At 47.9% G+C, this 22,478-nt stretch overlaps 1 protein-coding gene across 3 annotated transcripts in view; it reads left to right on the top strand.

The window, feature by feature from the left end:
- Nucleotides 1-13,055: 13,055 nt before the first annotated feature.
- LOC109316319 (tetratricopeptide repeat protein 38-like) overlaps nt 13,056-22,478 on the top strand; it is a 47,249-nt gene continuing 37,826 nt past the window's right edge. For all 3 annotated transcript variants that reach the window (XM_019544278.1, XM_019544277.1, XM_019544279.1), the window contains exons 1-4: nt 13,056-13,151; nt 16,965-17,042; nt 17,319-17,400; nt 19,221-19,392. In XM_019544278.1, coding sequence (XP_019399823.1) covers nt 13,128-13,151; nt 16,965-17,042; nt 17,319-17,400; nt 19,221-19,392 — 356 coding nt within the window. In that variant the 5' untranslated portion in view covers nt 13,056-13,127. The remainder of the gene's footprint in view (nt 13,152-16,964; nt 17,043-17,318; nt 17,401-19,220; nt 19,393-22,478) is intronic.

The following is a 22,478-nucleotide window of genomic DNA, read 5'->3' as shown; positions in this document are numbered from 1 at the left end:
TAAACCCATTTCAAAAACAGGTTAAATTAGTTTCAGTGTATTTATATTAGTGCTTTGCATGAGTTCAGTAAGAATGATTTGGAACTGATCTACTAAATCCAATGCAAATTATCTAGGCCTTCATCAATATTAGCTTTCACAAAGACAATTATGAAAACAGTTTTCTTTGGTTTACAGTTTTCTTCTTTACTTTCTGAGCTTTATTTAAGATATATGTGCAATTTCATGTTGGCTCTCCCAAAAATAAAAAATGTTTTTACAGAGAAGGAAGTGTATTATGCTTTGGTTAAAGGGGCCTGCTAAAGCCATGGATTCATTGACTCAGCTAAGTTGTGAGAGGGGAATTGTAAAGCATATACCTGACCACATGCATGTAATATGGGGGTGGCTGTGGAACTGCAAATAGCAAGTCAGTTATATTCTGGGTACCTTTGCAGCAATACTTCCCCCTTTGCATTGTGGGATACCTCCCATTTACTTGGTGGGACATTGGAGCCAGAAGGGTCCAAATTCAACTTTTGTGGGGACTCCTGGAAATAATCTGAAAATTGTCTTAGCAACCTTCAACCCTCAATCTTCTACACACCAACAACTTCCACAACACGGTGATATAACTGACTTACTGTTGCTAGTTACACACCTCACTGCCAGGCTTCAACTGCCCCCAACGAACAACAGAAAATCTTGCTACCAAAGAAGCTGCAGCAAAGACTCCCGATGGACAGTTCTAGCCTCTTTTCATGTAATGGCAGTGACCCATGAGACAGCGAGGACCTCAGATGACAAATGAAGATTGCTTGTTCTGGTAGTATCTGCAGTCCATAGGCCATTGGGTATGGGAAAACAAGTAGGGACTGGTGGAAGGGGATCATGCTGTAGACGCACAATCACCTGCAGCAGCAGAGCTTCCGGATGAAGGAGGTCGCTTTTTTCCAGGGATCTGTTAGCTGGAGGCCAGCAACAGCTGAAATCTACCAGCTGGAAATGGGGAGATCAACTGTTAGTGCTACTGCAGTGCTATCAAGCTGCCAGTTACTATAGAAAAGGTATTGCTGGAACAAGGAATGGAACATACAAACCCATTCTTTGCAGTAAGCCTGAGTTCATGAATAGGAAGGTTTTATCCGATCACGCTGCTGGGCCTAGTCAACCACCATGGGAGACTAACACACAATTATGCAGGATGACCTAGAGTAGGGATTTTCAACTGGGGGTACATGTACCCCCAGCGGTACTTAAGATGGCCCTACAGCGTACGTGTGCGTGGGAGGTGTGCATGGAGCATCACCATGCAGCTTCCCGTGTTGCCGTGCCACCCACCCAGCTAGACGTGGGGGGTGGAGGAAGCTCACACACGGTGGTTGCCGCTGCTCCGCATCTGGCCACTCCCCTGCACCCCTTTCTGCCCCCCTGTTCAGCATCCGACCACATGCTGCCACACCCCAACCCTGACTTGGCAGCCGGGGATGCGCTGCTCTGCGTCCGGCCACTGGGAGAATGATAATACAAAAAGATTGAATTATTTTCAGTAACTACACCCTGGCTTTCTAAATGAGGAAAGACAAGTTTTCCAGAACTGCTTAAACCTGGAGATCAGCAGCATGAGCTTTGATTCTCCTGCTCATACCTGATGATTCTGCCTAGCCACTTACTGCTGTGCTTTGTGAATCCTTACATGGGACATGGTCAAGATTTGTTAAACTCAGCAATTTCTTAAAGGGACATATTTTCACTTTGCTAAAACTGATGCTTATTTTTACATCTGGGTAGATGAATAATAATTATAGATTTAACTATGTCCCTTAATTCAGGGGCCAGCATCTGATAGCTCATGAAGGTTTGATTTGGCTGATAGTGGACTCCTCTGCATCTGGTGGACAGGCTGGGTTCTTGTGTGATTTGTCCCAATAGCTCTGGTCCCTTTGTCCACCTCAGAGTCCCCTTGTCAGTCTCATGGCCTGCCTGGCATGGGAAATGCTGCTGCTAGCAGCCAGAGGCTTAATGCCATCGCCCTACTGCAGCTATTGCCTTTCTCAACACTGAATTTATCATTGTCAGTTGTTACTGAAAATGAGAATTGGCAGCACTTGGCAATAGCAACAGCTGCAGAAGGGGAGGTGCCAGAGGGTCCCACCACCCAGCAGCTGCTGCATTAACACCCTGTTTGTGCCAGCACATCCCCTGCAACAACAGCACTTCTCTTTGGATATAGGTGTCTCTTTGACTATACCTGTAACAATAAGGCATGCTGAGAGCAGTTGAGGGGGGGGTCACCTGATGAGGGGGTTGGTGGCCCATAGAAGCAGCCTGGGTGCAAACAACAACCTCCTTTTATTGAAAGGTTAATCCTTGCCTTAAGACACAGAAATACAGTCAGCTGGGTTTTTTGCCACTACCAGGGTGAATGGAGAATAATAATATGAATTATCTATTAATGGCCAATTACCTAGAGCTGATCAAGGTTTAGAGTGAAAACCAAGGTGAAAGAGCTGGTTCTGAGGGATTTCCTCTTTCCAGATGATGTGGCCTTGGTTGCCCACAGTGAATCTTCCCTGCAACATTCCTTGGCAGATTTTCTGAGTCATGCAAGATTTTCTGTGTCATGCAAGAACTTTATAGTTGACAATGAGTGTCAAGGAGACTGTGATCAAGTACCAAAAGGGTGGAATCAGTGCCTGACTTCACTCTGGAGCAGAGGCAGGCAAAATATGGCCCACAAGCTGCATCCAGTCCCCAACTGATTGGAACTGGCCTATGGCTGCCCCTGCAGCACTCTAAATGGGGCTGAGCCCCTTCCACTTCTACCTGAGGCAGCCCATGCCATGCTACCTCACAGGACAGCCTGTGCCACACTTCCACTAGCCCCAGCTTTAGCCAGTCTACACAGCTTCCCAGAGGGGCTGCTCCCAGTGCACCTGCAGGACTGTGGAGGAACCCCCTGCTGTGGACACTGTGAGCCTGGCCAGCTTCACTTTGCAGCAGTCAAGAACTGTCCCATAAGATTATGCTTATCCTCAGCACCAATTTTTCAGTAATCCTGCAGGTTAACAGTCTAGCAGGCATCACATAGAAGTTCCTAAATTCCTCCCCACACTCTGGCCCCCAACCTATACCCACTTTTTATACATGGCTGGCAGGCCTGTGCAAGGCAGCAAGTATTTGATTCTGATTTGGATTCAGCCAATTTGGATGGACAGTGATTTGATTCGGTGATTCAAACCACTGTCCTAATCCAATTCAGCTGATCTGGATTTGAAGATTTGGCCATAGACTATAATGGGGAATCACTAAGATATAGCTTTGTCATTTTTTTTGTAGATTTGAATGAAAACAACAGGGATGGTAGCTGCTTCTGAGGACATGAAGCCTGCCAAGTTTCAAGGAGATAGGTACAGGGGTTTCTGTGAAAATGCACCTCAAACTGTTGAAAGCAAAACGTGTATCACTTGCATGTGTTAAGGCAGGGTGGGATGAATGCAGCAGGGATGGTAGCCCCTCGTGCGGGCGTGAGGCCTGCCAGGTTTCAGGCAGAGGGGTGTGGAGGTTTCTGAGAAACTGCACCTCAAGTTTCTAAAAGCAAATAAAAAAGCAAATAGGTGTGGAGTGAGGAGGGTGGCACTCATTCCATCTGCACATGGAGCTTGGGGAAGCACAGCAGCGAGAGGTTCACCTTCAGGAACACCAGCTGCTCCACCAAAACAGGACCCAAGCAGGTGCAGTGTGGTGTCACAACATCCCCAGCAATGCTGAACACCCTCTCGCTTGGAACACTGCTTGGTGGACAAGACAGGGGTCCCCAGGCAACCTGTGGCCAGATCCTGCCACACCTGGCTGTGGGTTGCCCAGTAGGCCAAGGGGTCACAGTGCAGCAGCTCCATGTCCTTGACAAGGTAAGAAGCCACCGAGGCCTTCACACCACCTGCCTGATGGTGGGGTCTGGTGCCTCTGGACCCCAACATTGAAGCTATGCCCTTGACCCACGTTGACAGCGGCTGTGGTGGAGGAGATTGGCTTGTGGTTGGAGTGCTGGCACAGGGAAGTGGATCCCCCCCTTCCATGTCCCCCTGCCTCTGCCCTTCTGCCTTCCTGAATCTGTTCACCAGCACCTCTGTCCAGTGATCAAGGGTTTTGCTGCAGCAGACGTTTACCTTCACCCTCAGGTCATACATGCCTGCCAGCACATGGACCGTACTGGACTGCAACAGATTCAGGCATTTTTTGATGCCCTCCTTCAGCTGCTTCACCAGTGCCTGCACCTCTGGTGAAAGTGGCATGCCCCAGCTGGGAACATTGATCCTCTGGGACTTCTCTTTTTGATTCTCAAGCTTCTTCACTATGGGGATCACCTGGCTGAGGGGGGCATTGCCAATGCTGAGGCTCTCAGCAGCTTCGAGGAATGGCTTGAGGACCACCAAGATCTGGGAGATGGTATCCTGCTCAGGTTTGTAAAGGGGGCCGCTGATCCCAATCTCCCTGACCAAAGTCATCTCATGGATGCCTTCTGTTGGTCAACCAGCCTTTCCAGCACCAGGTATATAGAGTTCCACTGAGTCTGTTAGCGATACAAATTTAGGATTCCGGACTAACCCAGGGATTGACACAACACCTTGTTCGATGAGTGACAGAAAGGCTGTATTTACTATAAGTATTTAAAATTAAGTCAAGTGAGCCTGAACCAAAAGTCCAGAAATTAGCTATAAGGTGATGATTTCTCACCAAACAGGCGACGAAGAGGCGGTGTGTTTCTCTTCAACTTCTCAAGTAAGCCAGGCACATCAGAAACTGGTGTCAGAGAGATTTCTCACTCTTGAAGCGCATGTGCCGTTTGCTGTTTTACTGCCTTTTTATACCCTTAGTTTAGCATCTTCAAAGCATTCTTTTAGTTGTGTAAATCAAGAAAGAGTCCCAAGCAGTAATTGACAGGAAAAACCTGCTCATTACTGGCTATCAGAAATTTTTAATTTCAATGAGTTACCTTCTTTGGTAACAAGAAGGTATCTAGTTTGAAACATATCAAGAGACTGATTAACAGCTAGGAAAAACATACTAAATCAGAAGACATCTATTACATATGGAGAATGTCTCTTCCTGCACATAAACACAAGTTAATTGCAAAAGAAATATTTACCACACTAATTAATCAAGGATAGACATTTCATATGGTTACACACCAGACACCTAGGAGCCTGCTTGAAATGCCATGAGCCGCCTGAACCCTGGGCACTCAACAAAGGAGAAGGGCTGGCCATCCAGAGCAAGCATCTCCCCAGTGCTCTGGATGACTTTGCTCGCCTTCGGAACATGCCCCCCTTTGTCTCCGCCTTTCCCCCCACTGGTCCAGGGTGGTCTGCCTCTGCTTCTGGGGGATGGGGACTTTGGAGCAAAAGGGGAACTTCTTTTGGGGCATGCTCCCACTGGTGCCAGGCTGAGGAGGAACAATGGCAAGGCAGTGCTGCCTCCTGAGATGCAGCAGCATCACCATGGTGGCGAAGTGTTTCAAATCCTCACCCTGGCTGAGGTGCCTTCGGCAGTGCTGGCCAGTAGCATATCTGGGATCATCTGCCACCTCAAAATGATCCTACACTGCACTACCCACCACTTCTGGGTTGAGGGCAGAGATCCTGCCTTATCCCCCTCCTCAGCAGGCAAAGGCACAACAACAGGAATAGATCCACCTGCCCCCACAACCTTCTTCAAAGTGCCGTCCAGAGAATGAAACCTGCCTGTAGGGGAACTTGGAGGTGTGTGGATGTAGCAGGGCTATTGAGTTGCCTGCTACTGAAGATAGGGAATGGCTCAGCTGCCAGTTATTAAGGCAGCAGGTGCTAGTTGTTGGGAGCTGATTAAATCAGTTGACTGCCAGGGGGCGAGGCTTGGCCTTCATAAGCAGGGAAGGCTGAGGCCAGACAGTTCCCCTCTTGCAGGAGCAGGAGCAGGAGCAGGAGCAGGAGCAGGAGCAGGAGCAGAGCAGCCCGAGTCAGTAGTTGCAGCCTGACCTCTCTGACCGGCTGCAATGATGCAGGGGTGGAGAGAACCCTGACAGAAGTAGGTGAGAGAGCCAGCATAGTTTTGCGGAGTTGTGATTATTAGACCGGAGGACTGGGTGAGGCTGTAGGGGTGGAAGAGGCCTCAGCAGGAGCTCCTCAGTAAGGTGGGGGAGTTCCTGGCACCACGGGGGGTGCCGCGTTGTGGGGTTGTCCTGACCCCAGCCCATTGGGGTGACTTTGGGAAGAGTCGAGTAGAGGCAGAAGCCCGGTAGGGCATGGGCCCAGGAAGGTGGGTCTAAGCAGTGGGGGAATCCCGCCCCCAGCCCAGTGTGGGCATTACTGGGACAGGCCCCAATTGGGAAGAGCCCCAGTGCGGCGTAGGCCCGAGTCGGGCACAGAAGGCCCGAGTGCGGGCAGGGAGCGCAAGAGGCGCGACCAAGGGCCCCAGTGGGGGCACAGAAGGCCCGAGTGTGGGCAGGGAGCGCAAAGAGCACGAGCAAGGGCTCAGTGGGGGCATAGAAGGCCCGAGTGCGGGTGGGGAGCGCAAGGGGCGTGACCACAGGCCCGTGTGTGGGCATAGAGACCGCGGGGAGCATGGGATGCAGGTCAGGACGCAAGTGGCCGCAGAATATAAGGGAGGCGGGCCCGAGTGGGGCGCTCCCTGTGAGATACGAAGCCCTGAGGGGGAGTAAGCCTGTTGGGAAGTCCGGGCTGGGTGAGAAGGGGCATAGTCAGAGAGCCGCCCCAGGAGGGGACGCGTGTATGGAGTTGGCCCCAGGAGAGGACCAGCACCGGGACTCGGAGAAAATCCCGGCATAGTAAGATCAGCTCCGTGCCAAGAAGGGTAGGAAGGCAGCCTCCACTGACAATACTAAGATCAAAGATGTGGCGGGCGAGATAGAGGGTGCATTCAAAGCCCAGGTTGGCACGGTAGGCAAGGGCACTAGGGGAGGTCACGGCACCCCTAGGAGCACCCTGCCACAGTGGACCACAAACTCAGATACCCCATCTGTGGCAGGGCACTGTTTATGCCTGCCACCTTAAGGGCCAGAAGACAGCAGTTGGCAGGTGCCTGATGAGGGCACCCATTTTATATTCAGGGCTGCCCATATAAACAGGGCATTTTGCTGCTGGAAGGCAAGGCAACAACAGTGCCTAGCCACAGGGCTTCTGGTATCATCTGGAGGTAAGGGAGGCACTGTAGGGGATAGTCAGGAGGCTCCTGGTCCTGGGCATGACCTAAAACTGCACCCTGCAGGGAGGGGTAAGAATCAAGACAGACTAACAAGAACAAATAAGAGGATTTTGGGGGAAGAATAAGTTGAAAGCAATGGATAGGGATAACAACGAGGATTGTAGGCAAGAGTAAGTAGGAAAGTGTCAAGGATAAATTTTAAGTTTGTGCTGCCAGTACAAGGAGTTAAGTTTGACATATGCGCGGACAGCCTAGGTCAGTGGAAAATTCCGTAGTGCAATCAGAGCTTGTCCCTAGCTCGACCTTTAGACCTGTCAATCACGGGTGACCTAGTTTTCAGTTTGCATATGCTCAGTCATGTAAAAGAACAGTATCAGACGCATGCTCAGAACAGCAATAGCATGAGGTAATTTGACCAGAAATTTCCATTGAGCAAGTGTTTTGATTGGCTACTAAATTGGTATAAAAGACTGATGAGACCCCGCCCTGGGGGGGAGACCCGCTTGACTGAGAACAGAGGCTGTCTATCAGGGACTGTTCCTCAGTAAGGCTTCTCGGCTTATCCGTCTCCTCCCGCACGGATTGTCGCTTCGTCTTCGACCTCATCTCGTTCTTATCATACTGATCTTCTGGCTTTCAACTAACATTGGCACCGATTACTAACCACGACTCAGATCATCCCTACTCGCCTCGATTGCATCTCCGCTTCTCCACATCTCGGTTTCCAACCTTGGCTTTGTCTTTCGATCACCTGTTGTCCATCACTGGACTGGCGTCACGACACCGTTCATTGTTTCTACGAGTTACAGTTTTGTTCGTTTGTACTCCACTTATGAGCTGTTGACCAGCCCTGGGACTAGCTAGTGGGCAGCCGCACCTATCCCCCAGGGGGTAGAAAGCAAGGGCTCACTAGTGAACCCCGTGGGCCAACAGCCCCCTCTGTTGTTTATCGTTCAACTGTAACTGAAGAAAGCATCATCACCTACGCCTCAAGCGTAAGTCAATAAATCCATTTTTGTTTGAAACCAAGTCTCGTGCCTCAGAACTCCTCACCAATAATCCCGCCTGTCTCGTATCCAAGCCACCGCTCAAACCACCGTGACCTTGGGGCCTTCATTTGGTTCTGACAGAAAGGATTGGATACAACTTACAAAAAGAGAGACTAGCTAGCAAGCCAGAGCCTTTCAGACACTGCTGCTCCAAGAGAGACAGCCCATAAAAGGCACAGATCACATCACAGCTTGATACGTTGTTTCTATGTCCCTCCCCCACAGCACTGTGATTGGAAGGGAACTCTGAGAGAGATCACAGTCACTGGCCAGCTACAGATGTCAGTATCAGAGCAGTCTTTTCCTGCTCTCAGCTTTTTCCACATATGGAAGATCATCCCATCCCCCTCCCGCTTCTCAGTTTCTGTTTCTGCAAGCCTTCTGAATCTCTTCAAATCAATTCGGAGGCTTCCAAATTGATTCAGACCTTTTACTGGATCTCCCAATTTGATTCAAATTTGGTGATTTGGCTGCTGAATCGGGCCCAAAATCCTCTGAATCAAATTGGCTACTGAAGCTTCACAGATCCCTAATGGCTGGTAAACATAATCTTAATATTCTAATAAATGATCTCTGATAGGTATTTAAATAAAACCATTGTTTCATCAAAACTTTCAGAATCGGATTAAACTAGATTTTTTTTTTTTTTTTTTTTTTAAAGGCCAAGAATGTGTCAATTAGTTAAAACATATCTTTGAGAAAGTAACAGGGCAAATAGGAAGGGCTTCTTATCTCTTTTCTGTCCATGGTAAAATGCTGTTCTAGCTCTAGCTGTCAAGGCTGCCTTGTTCTTACTGATTGTGTCCAATTAGACAAATGGAGTTTTCTCTGTTCTGCAGATCAAGCCAGCTACTGCATCTGCAAATGCTCACATTGTGGTATGTCACTGAAAGACAGGCTTCAGGCCTGTGGTTGCCACTTAGCCATAGCCCGTTTGAAAATTGTATGTGGGCAGCCTTTGACAGCCCACCAAAACTTGGTAAGTGGCTCTCTAGCCAAAAAAATTTCCCACCCTTGCTCTAGAGGGTAAATCTCTTGGTGTCGTTGACAGCTTTTGCTGCTTAGCTTCTATGATTAGCAGGAATCTTGACCTTCAGACTGAACTAACAGAATCAGAAAAGTAGCTAAAAATTTTGGGATGTTACAGAAACAGACATGGAATAACAGCAAATTATCAAGTAAGGTGAAGATTCAAATTTACAAGACTTGCATACTGTCATCCCTGCTTAATGATTCAGAAACATGGACTACATATGCAAGGTACATCAGGAGACTGAACAGCTTCTACATGAAATGGCTGCACAAGATCTTAAAAATAAAGTGGGAAGACAGAAAGCCAAACGGGTGCTGGAGCATGCACGACTGGCTCATTTAGATACCACTATGCAGAGGAGGAGGTTGCAATGGCTCAGCCACGTTAGCAGAATTGGAAGAGGCTGTATTCCCAAGAGTATTTTGTACAGTGAGATTTGAGATGGCTCTGGAAAGCAGGGTTGCCCTCTGTGATAGTACCGTGATATGCAAAAATTATATGAAGCCATTCAACATCAGTGTAGAAAGCTGGGAGGAGGAGGGAGGGAACATATCTAACACTGGGTGCAGGTCAACATGAAGCAGCTTTGATCCAGAGGAAGGAAGCAAAGCAAGAAAGAAGCATGTTGTAAACTTGGATCCCAACTTGGATTTGCTAAACTTGTAATGAGCTGTGTCATTCTTAAATTGGGCTTGTCAGTTACAAGTGGATTCATCAGGTACCTGATTAGACCTCTTATGTGTACAGTATGATCCAGTGGATTGACAGTTGACTATATGTCTAGAGTTGATAATGGGGGAAGAGGACAGTGCAACAGGAAATCAGAACAACAGTGAGTGAAACCACAGTGCCATATTATCTTATGCATATGAAGCAGTTTCCTGTATTGTCACCCAAAAAAATATTTTTCAATTATTGAAAGCTGTAGCGACGCCATATTCCAGAGAAGGGGAACTTTTGCCCAGCATCCGTTCCTGCTCATAGCGGAGAGTCGGACTAGGTGATCTGCTTGGGTCTCTTCCAACCCTACCAACTATGAAACACAAGCAGAAGTACCCAGGGGGACTGTAGGGTAATGGCTGGATCCATAGTAATAAAATTGATTCTAGTGCCTTCCTAAGTGGAAGACCTCAAAGAAATAGCAAGGAGGCTGAAAGTAGTACTACTGGTAATCTATAGGGCTGTGTGAAATTTCACCACCAGTTTTGTTTTGACACTGTTTCCAGGTTGAAACAAAACAGATATGGTCAAAACAGCCTCAAAACAATATGAGGCAAGTCAAAACATTTCGCCGTTTTGAAGTTTCACCCATAGGCTATAATGGGGAAGGCTGAAACAGCTTTAACTTTGTCATTTCTGGTCAGATTTGGATAAATCTTGCAGAAATGGTAGCCCCTTCTGAGAGCATAAAGCACACCAGGTTTTAAGAAGATAGCTGCAGGGGGTTCAGATAAACTGCACCCCAAAGTCTTGAGAGCCAAACTTGTGTCACGTGTATGTGTTAAGCCACAGCAGGGTCAGAACTGCAGGCATGCTAACCCCTGCCGAGGCCATGAAGCCTGCCAAGTTTCAAGGAGATGGGTGCAGGGGTTTGGGGGAAACTTTACCTCAAGCTGCAGACAAGCAAAACTCATGACGTGGGTAACAGTGTGTGTGTTAAGGTGCGGCGGGGTGAAAGCTGCAGACCTGCTAGTCCCTGCTGAGGCCACAAAGCCTGCCAGCTGCTAAGGAGATCGGTGCAGGGCTTCTGGGTTCTGGGGCCCTGCACCTCTGGCTGCTGACAGGCAAACTCGTGTCATGGGTGCTTGTGCAACTGTGTCCGTCTTGGGGCATGGGGGAGGGGAAACTACTGTAAGCCTGGCTGCTAGGAACTGCTGCGGCCATGAAGCCTGCCAGCTGTCAAGGAGATCAGTGCAGGGGGTTCTGGGGCCCTGCACCCCTAGCTGCTGACAGACAAATCTTGTGACACAGGTGCTTGTGCAACTGACTGTCTCTGTCTTGGGGCAGTTGATTGCCCACATTATTTCCTCTCCTTTAGACTGTGGTTTTGTAGGTGTTAATCCATGCTTGTTAACTCATTATGTAGTAGCTAGGTCTTGTGTATTGAGCTGGTTCCTGAGTGAATCATGATTTGATTGCTAACTGGCAACGCAGTAGCTTAGCAGTCAGGACTGCAGTAATCGTGTCCCCCCCCCCCCCCCATGCCCCAAGACAGACACAGTTGCACAAGCACCTGTATCACCAGCTTTGCTTCTCTGCAGCTTGAGGTGCAGTTTCCCCTAAACCCCTGCACCTATCTCCTTGAAAGCTGGCAGGCTTTGTTGCCTCAGCAGGGGCTAGCAAGCCTGCAGTCTTGACCCCACTGTGGCTTAACACATACATGTGACACAAGTTTTGATTTCAGGTGCAGTTTCTCCCAACCCCCTGCACCTATCTTCTTGAAACTTTGCACACATCATGCCCTCAGAAGGGGCTACCATTTTTGCAAGTATTATCCAAATCTGACCAGAAATAATAAAGTTATAGCCTGTTTCAACTTTCCTCATTATATCCTATGGGCGAAACATCGAAATAGGGTCAAAATGGCAAAAGGTTTTGATGGAACTGCCATTTTGACTCAAAAAGAAACACTGTTCTGTCGAAATGCTAGTCAAAACGAAACGCTTCTGTTTCACACAGCCCTAGTGATCCAGTAGGTAGCACGCTTGCTGAACCAGTGATTCAGCATGATATTCTTAAGGCAAGTCCCTCACAAGCTATAGCTATTACCTTGGGTATATCTAGGATCTTGAAAAGTCGAGTGCAGGTGGTGCACTGCATCATCATCCACATTTTATTCCAGGTAAAAAGAAATTAGAAGCTTTACTAATATGCTGGGGACCAAGGGCTATATTATTCAGTTTAAGATCAAAGCAAAAACACTTCATTGGAATGTAAATAAAGTATGAAAAACACAAAAAACTAGGCAAGAAAAAAATCAAAAAGATGTTTGTTTAGTCCCATAAGTCCTAGAATTACTCATACAACTTCAGAATCATGAAAGAAAAATCAAGCCTTCTCAAGTATCTTGACAGCACATCTGATAAACTGAAAGTTATTTCCACACCTATGCTGACGTTCACCAAGCTAATGTTTCATAACTGGCCCCCAGTTGTCTTTCCTGCTTGGTGCAGGGGGCTGGACTCGATGATCTTCCAAGGTCCCTTCCGACCCTTTACCATCTATGAATCTCTGTTTCCACAACTGAGTTAATGTTTTTAGCTGGAAGTCTACAGGGCTGCGAAACGGGAGCTACATTACCAAGAGTATGAGCAAGCAGCAGAATTGCAGAAAAAAAGAATAAACCGCTTGATTAGTGGAGCCCTGAGAGTTCACAGAGGAGAGCGGGGCAGGACGCCGCTGGGAGGCAGGCAGGGTTGAGAAGGCTTCAGGTAGCTTGTGCTGAGCCACCATCAAGCGACACCCTCACTGCTGCCTGCACCGAGGCGATGCTGCCACGGCCAAGCAGTTTCCTATACATTTTGGGTGGAGCAGGAATCCAAGCGGGGTGCAGCCGCACGCCCCGTGGATCTTCCTCTGGCTGTTTATTACTACTACAGCTTTCAGGTCCCGGCCAAACGTTCGCCTGGATCACACAGACCTTCGCGGGGACGCCGCGGCGCTTCCGCCCGGCCCCGGCCCTGCCTCACACGGGCTGGAGCTTTGACCCCGGAGCGGGAACAAGAAGCCAACTCCAGCCCCGGGTCGGGACCCGCTTCCCCTCCCATGCAGCGCGCCGCGGGTGGGCGGGAGGTCGTCCCTGCTCCTCCCAAAGGCGGGCCGGGCTGGGCCGTCCTGGCCTGATCGCGCGGCAGGGCTGGATCATGGCGCCGCTGCGGGACTGCCAGGTGCGGGGCGCGGGCGGGGGAAGCTGCCGCCGCCGCTGCCTCGGGCTCAGTGTGCCAGGCCGGGCAGTGGGGGCAGCGGGGTCCGGAGCCTCCTCCCCCGGGAAGCGCCCGGCCCCGCCGCTCGGGGCTGTGGCTCGCAGCCCTTGTAGGCTCCCGACCCCGGGGCAAGGGCAGCCCTTCGCGTTCGCTCCTCTCCAGCCCGGAAGAGCAAGGAGCGGCCTGTGGTGCAGAGACGTGGGGCTGGTCCCCGGGCTGTGACCGCCCCCGGCGGAAATCTCCGCGTGTCTCGCGGGCCAGTACTGCCCATGCGGCACCGTGCCTGGAGCGAGCGAGCTGGGCTGACTTAGTCCGCGCGAGAGAAGATTGAGGGAGATTTGACAGCAGCCCTCAGCTGTCTCTGTGGTGAAGCACTGGAGCGGGTCGCCTGTGTTTGGGACGGGGGCATCCGTCCTTGGAGGCTGTTAAGACCCGGCTGACACAATCCTCTCGGTGGTGGCAGATGACAGAAAAGGAGCAATGGTCTCAAGTTGCAGCAAGGGAAATTTGGGTTAGATATTAGGAAAAAGTCTTTCAGTAGCAGGGCAGTAAAGCCCTAGAACAGGTTACCCAGAGAGGTTGTGGAGTCTCCATTCTACAGGTTTTTAAAACCTAGGTAGACAAAGCCATAGCTGGGATGATCCAGTTGGGGCTGGTCCTGATTTGAGCAGGGGGTTGGACTAAATGACTTCCTGAGGTCGTTTCCAGCCCTCATTTTCTGTGATCTTGTGGCCCTCCCTCCCCAAGCTGCCCTGGTTGAGAGTCCCTGATTCAAGGGGGATGTATGAGCATGCTATTTGATACCAGGGTTTTACACCAAGGTGCTTTTCAACACAGATGGACTGTGTCCTACCAAGCAAAACCCCATCTGAAATTCCCCCCACTCCTCTGCTCTTTCCATGAATATTTTATTAACAGCACATATCCCATTCCCTCCCCACTGATCAGTCTTTTGTTTTCCCGGAGCCAGTCAACTCTTAACTCTTAACCAGTTCTAATGTCCGCATCTTCAAGGCCTGGGTGCAAGTGCTGATCACATGTCTTTCCCTTCAGGTGTCTGAGTGCATGCTGCTCTTGTGCCTTGAAAAGTGGTAGCTTGTTCAGTCCAGGGAGCTTGCAGTACTCAGCAGTCAGGATGAGCAGAGAGGAGAGCTGAGACATCATAATGTGCATATTCCACTTTCAGATAAAGGCAATGCTTGTATATCCACAGGAAAACAGTTATTTTATAATCAGTTAAAATGGGACTAAGAGAACATTTTCTGTGTTTCCTAGTCGGTGTGATTAGAAATTGTCCATCTAGGTTAGTGATTCTTAACCAGGCTGCTGCAGCATCTTGGGACACCATGAGATCCTTTCAAGAGCGCTGGAGCCTACACGGCCCAGCCTGGGCCAGATCCAGTCCCTGGGGTTTTGTCACCTGTCTTGCAGGGCTTCCCACAGGTCCTGCAGGGCTTCCCACGTGACCCTGCATGCTTCGTCCAGCATCCAAAGCAGTGTGGGACCCCATCCACCTACATGGCACTGGGCAGAGGCAGGGCAGGGTTCTGGAGCTGTTATTCCCATATGTGAGACTGGGTGAAGGTGGCGTAGGGCCCCAGGGCCCAATTTTGGTAGGCAGAGTCCAGTGAAGGTGGCGCAGGGTCCCAGGGTCTTGATTCTCACACATAAAACCAGGTAGAGGCATCATAGGGCCCTGGGTCCCCGAGCCCATAAATAGGACTGAGCAGAGGAGGTGGCATAGGGTCCAGGGGCCCTGATCCTGGTGTATGAGGCCAGGCAGAAGCAGCGTGGGGTCTCAGGGTCCCAATCCTGGCATGGAGGGCTGGACAGGGGGAGTGGAGTCTGGATCTGGGCATACAAGCCCAACCTTGGGGTATGTAGTCCAATCCAGCCTGTGGACTGGCTCTGCACCACTCGTTTGGCTTATACCAGCAGGACCTCTGATAAAGTTTTCTACCTGGGCTCACACTGATGCAGCTTCACTGGCATTAGAAGTGATGGGAACATTAGTGCAGACAAGACTTAGGGGTTGTTATAATGTGGCCTGCTGTCAGACACCTTCTCTACAGTAGCATTCCTGTGCTTGATGCCACCTGTTGAACTGCATCAGTATTAGCAATGGTGAAAGAATTTAAGAAAGCAAGGTTAATGCACACAGAGCTTTATTGTTATGATACATACGATAGGACACTATCTCGCCTACTTGCCTCTATTCTCTCCTTTTTTCCTGCCTTTTGTTACGTATCTGTATAAATGACAAATACTAAACAAAAGATGAAAATTTATACTCCAAGATAACCCTTTTAGACTTGCAATTTGAACATGCAAGTACTTACAACTGTTTGTTTGTGATATTTAAATTCGGTCACAATGAGGAACCCTTGAGCATGCTTTTAAAATGTATATCTTTGCTAGTTACTTCAAATTTTCACAATTGAGTTGGAATCAAAATGCTGTTTAAACTGTAAACTGAGACTGGACAAATACTGTGAACAGCTTTTGACCAGGAATAATTCTCCATTAGTAGGAAAATGGATTAAGTGGCTCCCAAGTCATTTCACTTCTATTTTTCTATAAAATCTATGTAGTGGAAGGAAATTAGTTTTGACTATCATTATTTGTATAGCTCTGCAAGTGTCTATAGGATTTCTCAGTGGATAAAATGTATTAGATGTGAGTCTGTGCCCTGAGGTGCTTAGTGTTAAAAGCATTTATTGGCTTTAATAAAGGAACACAAATGAAAATGGTCAACATAGTTTTAGGCTCCATATGAAAAAATGGTATCAAAGAATGCTGTAAAGCAAGTACCTGAACGTTTAGGAAATGACAGCTTTAAGATTTCCCATACCATTTGTGTTGTAACACATCTTGTGGGACAAACATAAGTATACTATTAAATACTATGTGCATATGCATGAAGAATCGCAATTAAGGTTACACAAACCATCTTATAGTAAATTAGGTATTTTTCAGAATGATGGTGGGGGTTGGGGTTCCATCTTGCTAGTGGGTTTCTCTTAGGGAGACTCATGAAGACAATCATGAACCAGTTTGCCAGCCACCCTATTGTGTAACATATACATAGTTTAAACCAGGAAATAAATGAGGTTTTCATTCTGTTTTCTTGGTTATAAAATCAGTGTGCAAGATCTAAAATCTCAGTTATCACAATGAGGTTTTTGTTGTACAGTTTATCCAAAGAGGATGCTATATAATCTGTTGTGAAATTCTGTGCAGCTTAATTCTTTCAGTGCTTCTGTATTGCATTTCAGCTTTAGCAAATAGCCCTCTGAGTAAGTTCTTGGGCCACATTCTTTGCTGACATTAACTCCATTCACTTGAGGGAACTGGCAGATCATTTGGCCATTCGTGGAACTACTTCTAAACGGAAGATTTTGCTACCATGTAGCTGTTTTTCCTATTCTTTCTTCTTGTGTGCTCTATGGTATTTGCTGCTTAACCCCAATAGTATGTATTCCTCAGTCTGGATAACTAACCTGGCGTTACAAAACCACACAGGATGCTTTACTATACAATTTATTTTATCTTTTCTTCTGTCACCATTCTTCCCTTGCTGTCCCCTTTCATACGATACTCCAGTCATGATTTTAGTTGAGTAAAATGAGTGTATGGCTATTCACATTGTCCTGTCAGCCTTTTTTGAAAGACATTGCTGGAAATCTGTTACTTCAGTTCCTATGTCTTAACAAATATACTATCTGAGAGATCAGTGTATATTGAGTTAAAAGATCTCATATGTTCATGGTTTTTCAGGCCTGGCAGGATGCTGGACTTGCTCTATCCACGACTAGTAATGAGGCCTGCAAGATGTTTGATGCCATACTGACTCAGGTATGACAGAAGGGTTTGGGTTAAGTGGGTATTCAAAAAATCACATTGTTGCAGTTGATTTCCAAATTCCAGACTGAAAGGAGAGTTAGGATTAAACCACAGTTCTAAGAACCAGAGTCCCCCAGCGTTTTTCTGATTATGTGTTTGATAAGTATTTCTGAATTTAAAATCTGTTCTCTTTTACCATTTATATGACTGACTTTTTAATTTTGCTCAGGACAATGAAAAGAAACTCCGTTCCACTAAATTTTTAGTCAGTGTCATTCTGTATTGCAGTATGCAACATGGACCAGTGATAAGAGCCTAGGAGGCATTGAGGGATGTCTCTCCAAGTTAAATGCAGCAGATCCAAATTTTAGTAAGTATAACCTTTTGATTATTGTATTGTTTGTATTGTGAATAAAGGTTTACTGCTAATGTGTAACAAGAAAGGTAGATGAGAGGACAGCACTAAGGCCCCGCGAGTTCTGCAAGTTGGAATTCTTTCATCTGATGGAGTAAGCCCTCTGCTTATGAAAGCTCTACATTTCTGATTTAGTTGGTCTATAAGGTGCAAATTTACATTGCCTTCTGCCTAACTGATTTTGCCCAAGAGGAGGGCCAGTTTAGAATAACATTTATGGTCTGGACAGCTTTTTTGTATTCCCCAGTACATTTTCTTCGTTATAATCTCTTTTGTCTCTGTTTTACTTCTCTTTTCAATAGCTAGCAGGAGAAATGGTAATTAGCCCAATAAAATGATTATAGAATGTATCAATAAAAAAAAAATCAGTAATTTGATGGTACACAGAAAGAAAATTTCGATTTGGAATTTGGTTGTGCTGTGGAAGGTAGTATGGTTAAGCCATCAGAAGGAGATGGTACTACACAAACACCTGCTGAAAGATGAGCATGGTGGCAGTAATGTGTGATAGTGTACGTAAGGGAAAAAGTTAATGGTAAAGAAGATGTTAATCCTCAGGCTACATAGTGGAGTATCTTTTAATGAGTAGAAAGTACTGTGAAATGAAAGTTGTGTATTGTAGGATTATTTGGTTGGTTGGTTAAGTAAGATAAAATTATTATAAAATGCATTTGAAGTCATCAACATTTGTTTTATGCCTTCACAATCTTTCGAGATGTTTCTGTATATAGGCAAGACAAAGGTATTAAAAAGTCTCTGGTTTCCATTCCATTCTTGAATTAGCATGCATTTTGAGGAGAATTTTGCTCATAGCAGTGACTATAGATGCAGAGTGGAATGCCAAACATCTTGTGCTGGCTAGTCTGACCTTGCTGCATTGAGCAATATTTGAACGTGATATCTTGTGAATAAAAAGGGGATGATAAAAGGAGTTAAACAGCTGGAGAGAGGGAGCCTCACTGACTACTTATCTGTAGCAAAATAGTAACTATCATGCTGCAGCTCTACCTCTGCCAAATTTCATAGGCCTATCCTGTGAGAGGAAAGCCAACCCATAGAAAGGCAACCTTACACAGAGGATATTGAGCAGTGAGCAGAACCAGTCTGAGAGAAGTGTGTCACTTCTCTGTGATGTACATCACAGCTAGTAAAATCAACAGTTCACTGATTCTGAGCATCTGGGCGTCTCTTCTCTTAATCCAAACATTTTGCATGTGATTTCTCTTTTTCTTTATTATAACTGAAATAATGCCCTGTGGTGACTCTCTTGAAGACTAATGTAACTCTTAGTAGTGTTTCAGACAATGTACAATATTCTGCATCTCCTTCTGCCACCCAGGTATCAGGACCCTTCTGAATTCTTATCTTATGGTGCCTCTGGGTCTGTCTATGATCTGCATTCCATTGTCTCTTTTGTGCATAGGCCATTATAAAGTACAGCAGGGGAAATGGGTTCCAAAAGTTCTAGATAGGCTGAAACAGCACTGGTACCTAATACTGTTCCTAATACTAAGTTTAGTATTTGGGAACAAAGGAGGGTTGTTGGGATGTTGAAGGAGAATTTGAAAGTAGCCAGTTTACTGGCAAAGGAAATTCCAGGGTCCTGCTAGTGTGTGATTTGGGCTTTCTGTCAGATCCTTACCAGCTTTTGGCACAACTGTTTGCTGGTATGACCTCACTGAAAAATACATCAGTAGTTTAGCCCACATTTATTGTGCCTGCCGAGCTGCCTGCAATTATGCATGTCTGAAGCTGGTATCTGTCACTTCTTTCAGCAATGGGACACGTGATTGCTAATGGCTTGGATCTGGTTGGCACTGGGACTTCAGTGCGGTTAAATACAGAGCTGGACAGAGCAGTAAAGAAGATGGTGGCTCTCTCAAAATCACAGTCATTGACTGAAAGGGAGAAACTACATGTGTCTGCAGTAGATTTATTTGCACGTGGGTAAGTGGTTGGTTTTAATGGCAGTGAGAAGGAAGGAACAATTTTCCTTTACCATTCAAACTATATACATTATCACCATTTGTATTTGCATTTTGCTGTTTGTCTTTCATTCCATTTGAGTATTCTGTAAAATGTTTCTTCCAGATTAGATAGCAGTGCCACTCTAATACAGCTAGCAAATGATATTACCATATTTTCTCACATACAATATGCTCTTTTCCCCACACACTGGACATACATGTTTTAAATGGGGAGGCATGGGGCAGACAATGGGAAAAGCAGAAATGAGGGGGCAGGTTGTGGGGAAATGGATGGGGGAAACCAGGGGCAGGGGACCAGGCATCCTGTCCCTTATCCCTTGCCCCCCTGTTCTATTTACCTCCTGTTCCTGCTGCTTTCCCCACTGATTCAGGCACAGGTAGAGCCCTAGAGCCACTCCTGCCCCATGGTGCAGGAAGCAGATTTGCTGGGAGCCCAGCTCTGCACCACAGATTTATCCTACCCTTCCCTGCTCCCCCCCCCCCCCCTTTCATGGGGAGAGGGGAAGGGAGCAATGCACAGCAGGAGAAATCTGAGCAATGTAGAGCCAGGCTCCCAACACAGCTGTTTCCTGCAGCATGGAGTAGGCTGGAGACCGCAGCTGCAGCAAAATGGAGACTCATCCTTCCCTGCCCTGGTGGAGGGGAGGAGATGGAGGAGGGAATCTAAGCAGGGAACAGAGCTGCTGCTGTCACTGCTCCAGCTGGGCTCCCTGCACAGCCTATTCTCACAGCCCTCAGTTGTGATAGGTAATTTTACAATGGGGAGTTTATTGACCCTATGATGAATCGGGGGGGGGGGAGGGGAAGGGGAGGGGCACACACACTTTGCCTTAGAACTGAGAAAATATGATACTCTATCATACAGTTGTCCATGACTCTGAAGGAATTCCCCCCCACATCTTGTCTCTGAAAAACAAGGTACACCTTTTATGTGGAGGGGTGTTATATATGTGAAATTATGGTACCTGATGTGCTAGAGATGCATTGATCTTACATACACCATAGAGTATATTGTCTGACAGGATAGCACTAACCATAGGCAATGAGTGGGGTTGGGCATGGGACACGTGCCCCCTCAGATTTCTGCACCGACAGTGGGGCATGGGACTGCAGCCTGGCTGGAGCGAGGGCCCAGCAGTAGCAGTGGCATGGAATTGTGCCCCCCCACACTGTCAACACAATGCACCATTTATGGCACTAAGGTCCCAGTCCTGCAAATCTGAATTACATGGGAAAACTCCTGCATTTATGGGGAGCTACACTGATTCCACTTCAGCTCTCTACAAACTGAAGTCTTCCTACATGGGTCAACTTGCAGGAGTCTAACATTAATTCAAGTTTTCCCTCCTTTGTAGTGCATTAATAGCAAACAAGCTTGTACTTGTCTAGAACAGAGGTGTCAAACTGCACCCCCATCCCGAGTCATGTCCACACCACAGGGCTCCTTGCAAGTTGGAACTTAACCCATCTTTGCCAATGGGGTGACAGATGGGGGCAGCGGGGTGAGACGCTGTGTCAGTTTAGGGAGCTGTAGGGATTAACACAGCTGTCACTTGTGTGCATCTCTGCCACTGAAATGTGCCCCCTGGGCTCTGTAGCCTGGATTTCAGTGACAGGTCTGTAGCAGGACACTAAGGTACCTGCTACTCTCAGAGCAGAGGCATAGGTGTGGGTTGCTAGGGCAACTTCTGGGGAGTCAGCTGACAGGAAGGGGCAGGGCCTGGCGCATATAAACCCCAGGAGTGAAGCCAGAAGGGCAGTTCCCTGCCGGCAGCCAAGGGAGAAGGAGCTCTGCTGGAGTAAGCAGAGTAGAGAAGCCTAATGGCACAAGCAGCTCCTGTTCGCAGATACGGGGTGGAGAATTCCCTGGTAGGGATTTTGAATGATGGTTAGCCAGACGGCTTAGATTGATTTTATGTTATAGCCCAGGGGCTTGAGTTTTCTGTTTGTAGTTTTATAACACCGGAGGACTGGGTGAGGCTATTAGGGGCTGGAGGAGGCGTCATAGGGGCTCCACAGTAGCGTGGGGATCCCAGCACCAGAGAGGGTGTGGCATTTTGGGGTGCACTGGCCCCAGCCCCAGAGCAGGGGGGTGGGGGCAGTGAGAAACCCCAGGAAGTCAAGGAGAGGACCAAATTACTGCAAGGTCCAGGTTAAACCACATCAGTATCATCCACAAGGCTTGGGCTGCAGTGTAGGGGAGGAAAGGAGCCGCAGATAGCACCAGGGCAAAAAAATAAAATGGGCAGCCTCCTGCTAATTAACATCTATTAATTAACCGAGATCAAGGCATGGTAGGAGAGAAGGCAGTGGTTGGCCCGTAACAGGAGGGCGGAGTCACCAATAGAAAGACTCTTGTAGAGGTACTCCTGTCACAAGGTCCCACCTCTGCTCACCTCACCCCCAAATTCATGTCCCCTCCAGGAGCTCCATGGGCCAGGTGATATGGCATTGTTGGCTGGGTCTGGCCCTGGCCTGTGTACTTTACCCCCCCAGTCTAGAAGAAGATGCAGAGCTGACCTTATGGGTGGGCAACCACCTACGATGCTATAGTCAAGGGTGTGCCACACTTGTATGAACAGCTCATGCTCACAGCAGCACTTTCCCCCTGCTCTACTCCTCTGTGCCATGACTGATCCCTGTCCCAGTCAGACGAGTGGTGGCCAGCCCAGCCTGCCCCCACCTCCAGCTGCTGCTCAGGAGAAGCCAGGGGGTAGGGTTGTGGGTGCTCCAGTCCACTCACTTTGCTCTCACACAGCAGCAGCAGTGCCTGCCACCCACCCTCCTGGTGTACCATGCCACTCTGCCTCCCCACTGGACTATGCCCCATGCATTTGCTTGCCTGCCTCTGCCTTCAGCAGCATCACTGATTTGGGGTGGGAAGTGTAGGGCTGGGGGAGTGCAGGCTGGGAGGGGTGCCCAAATGCAAGTTTGTCCAGGATACCATTTTCCCTAAGGCCAGCTCTGAGAAGGTACATGTTGAAGACAATATATCTAATGTTCTCATACAGCTAAAAATTAGGAAATTCCTGCAAGGTAGAAAAC

Source organism: Crocodylus porosus, unplaced genomic scaffold, assembly GCF_001723895.1.
Source record: "Crocodylus porosus isolate Cpor-Errol unplaced genomic scaffold, CroPor_comp1, whole genome shotgun sequence".
Taxonomy (NCBI): Eukaryota; Metazoa; Chordata; order Crocodylia; family Crocodylidae; genus Crocodylus; species Crocodylus porosus.
This window is presented reverse-complemented; position numbering and strand designations above follow the sequence as displayed.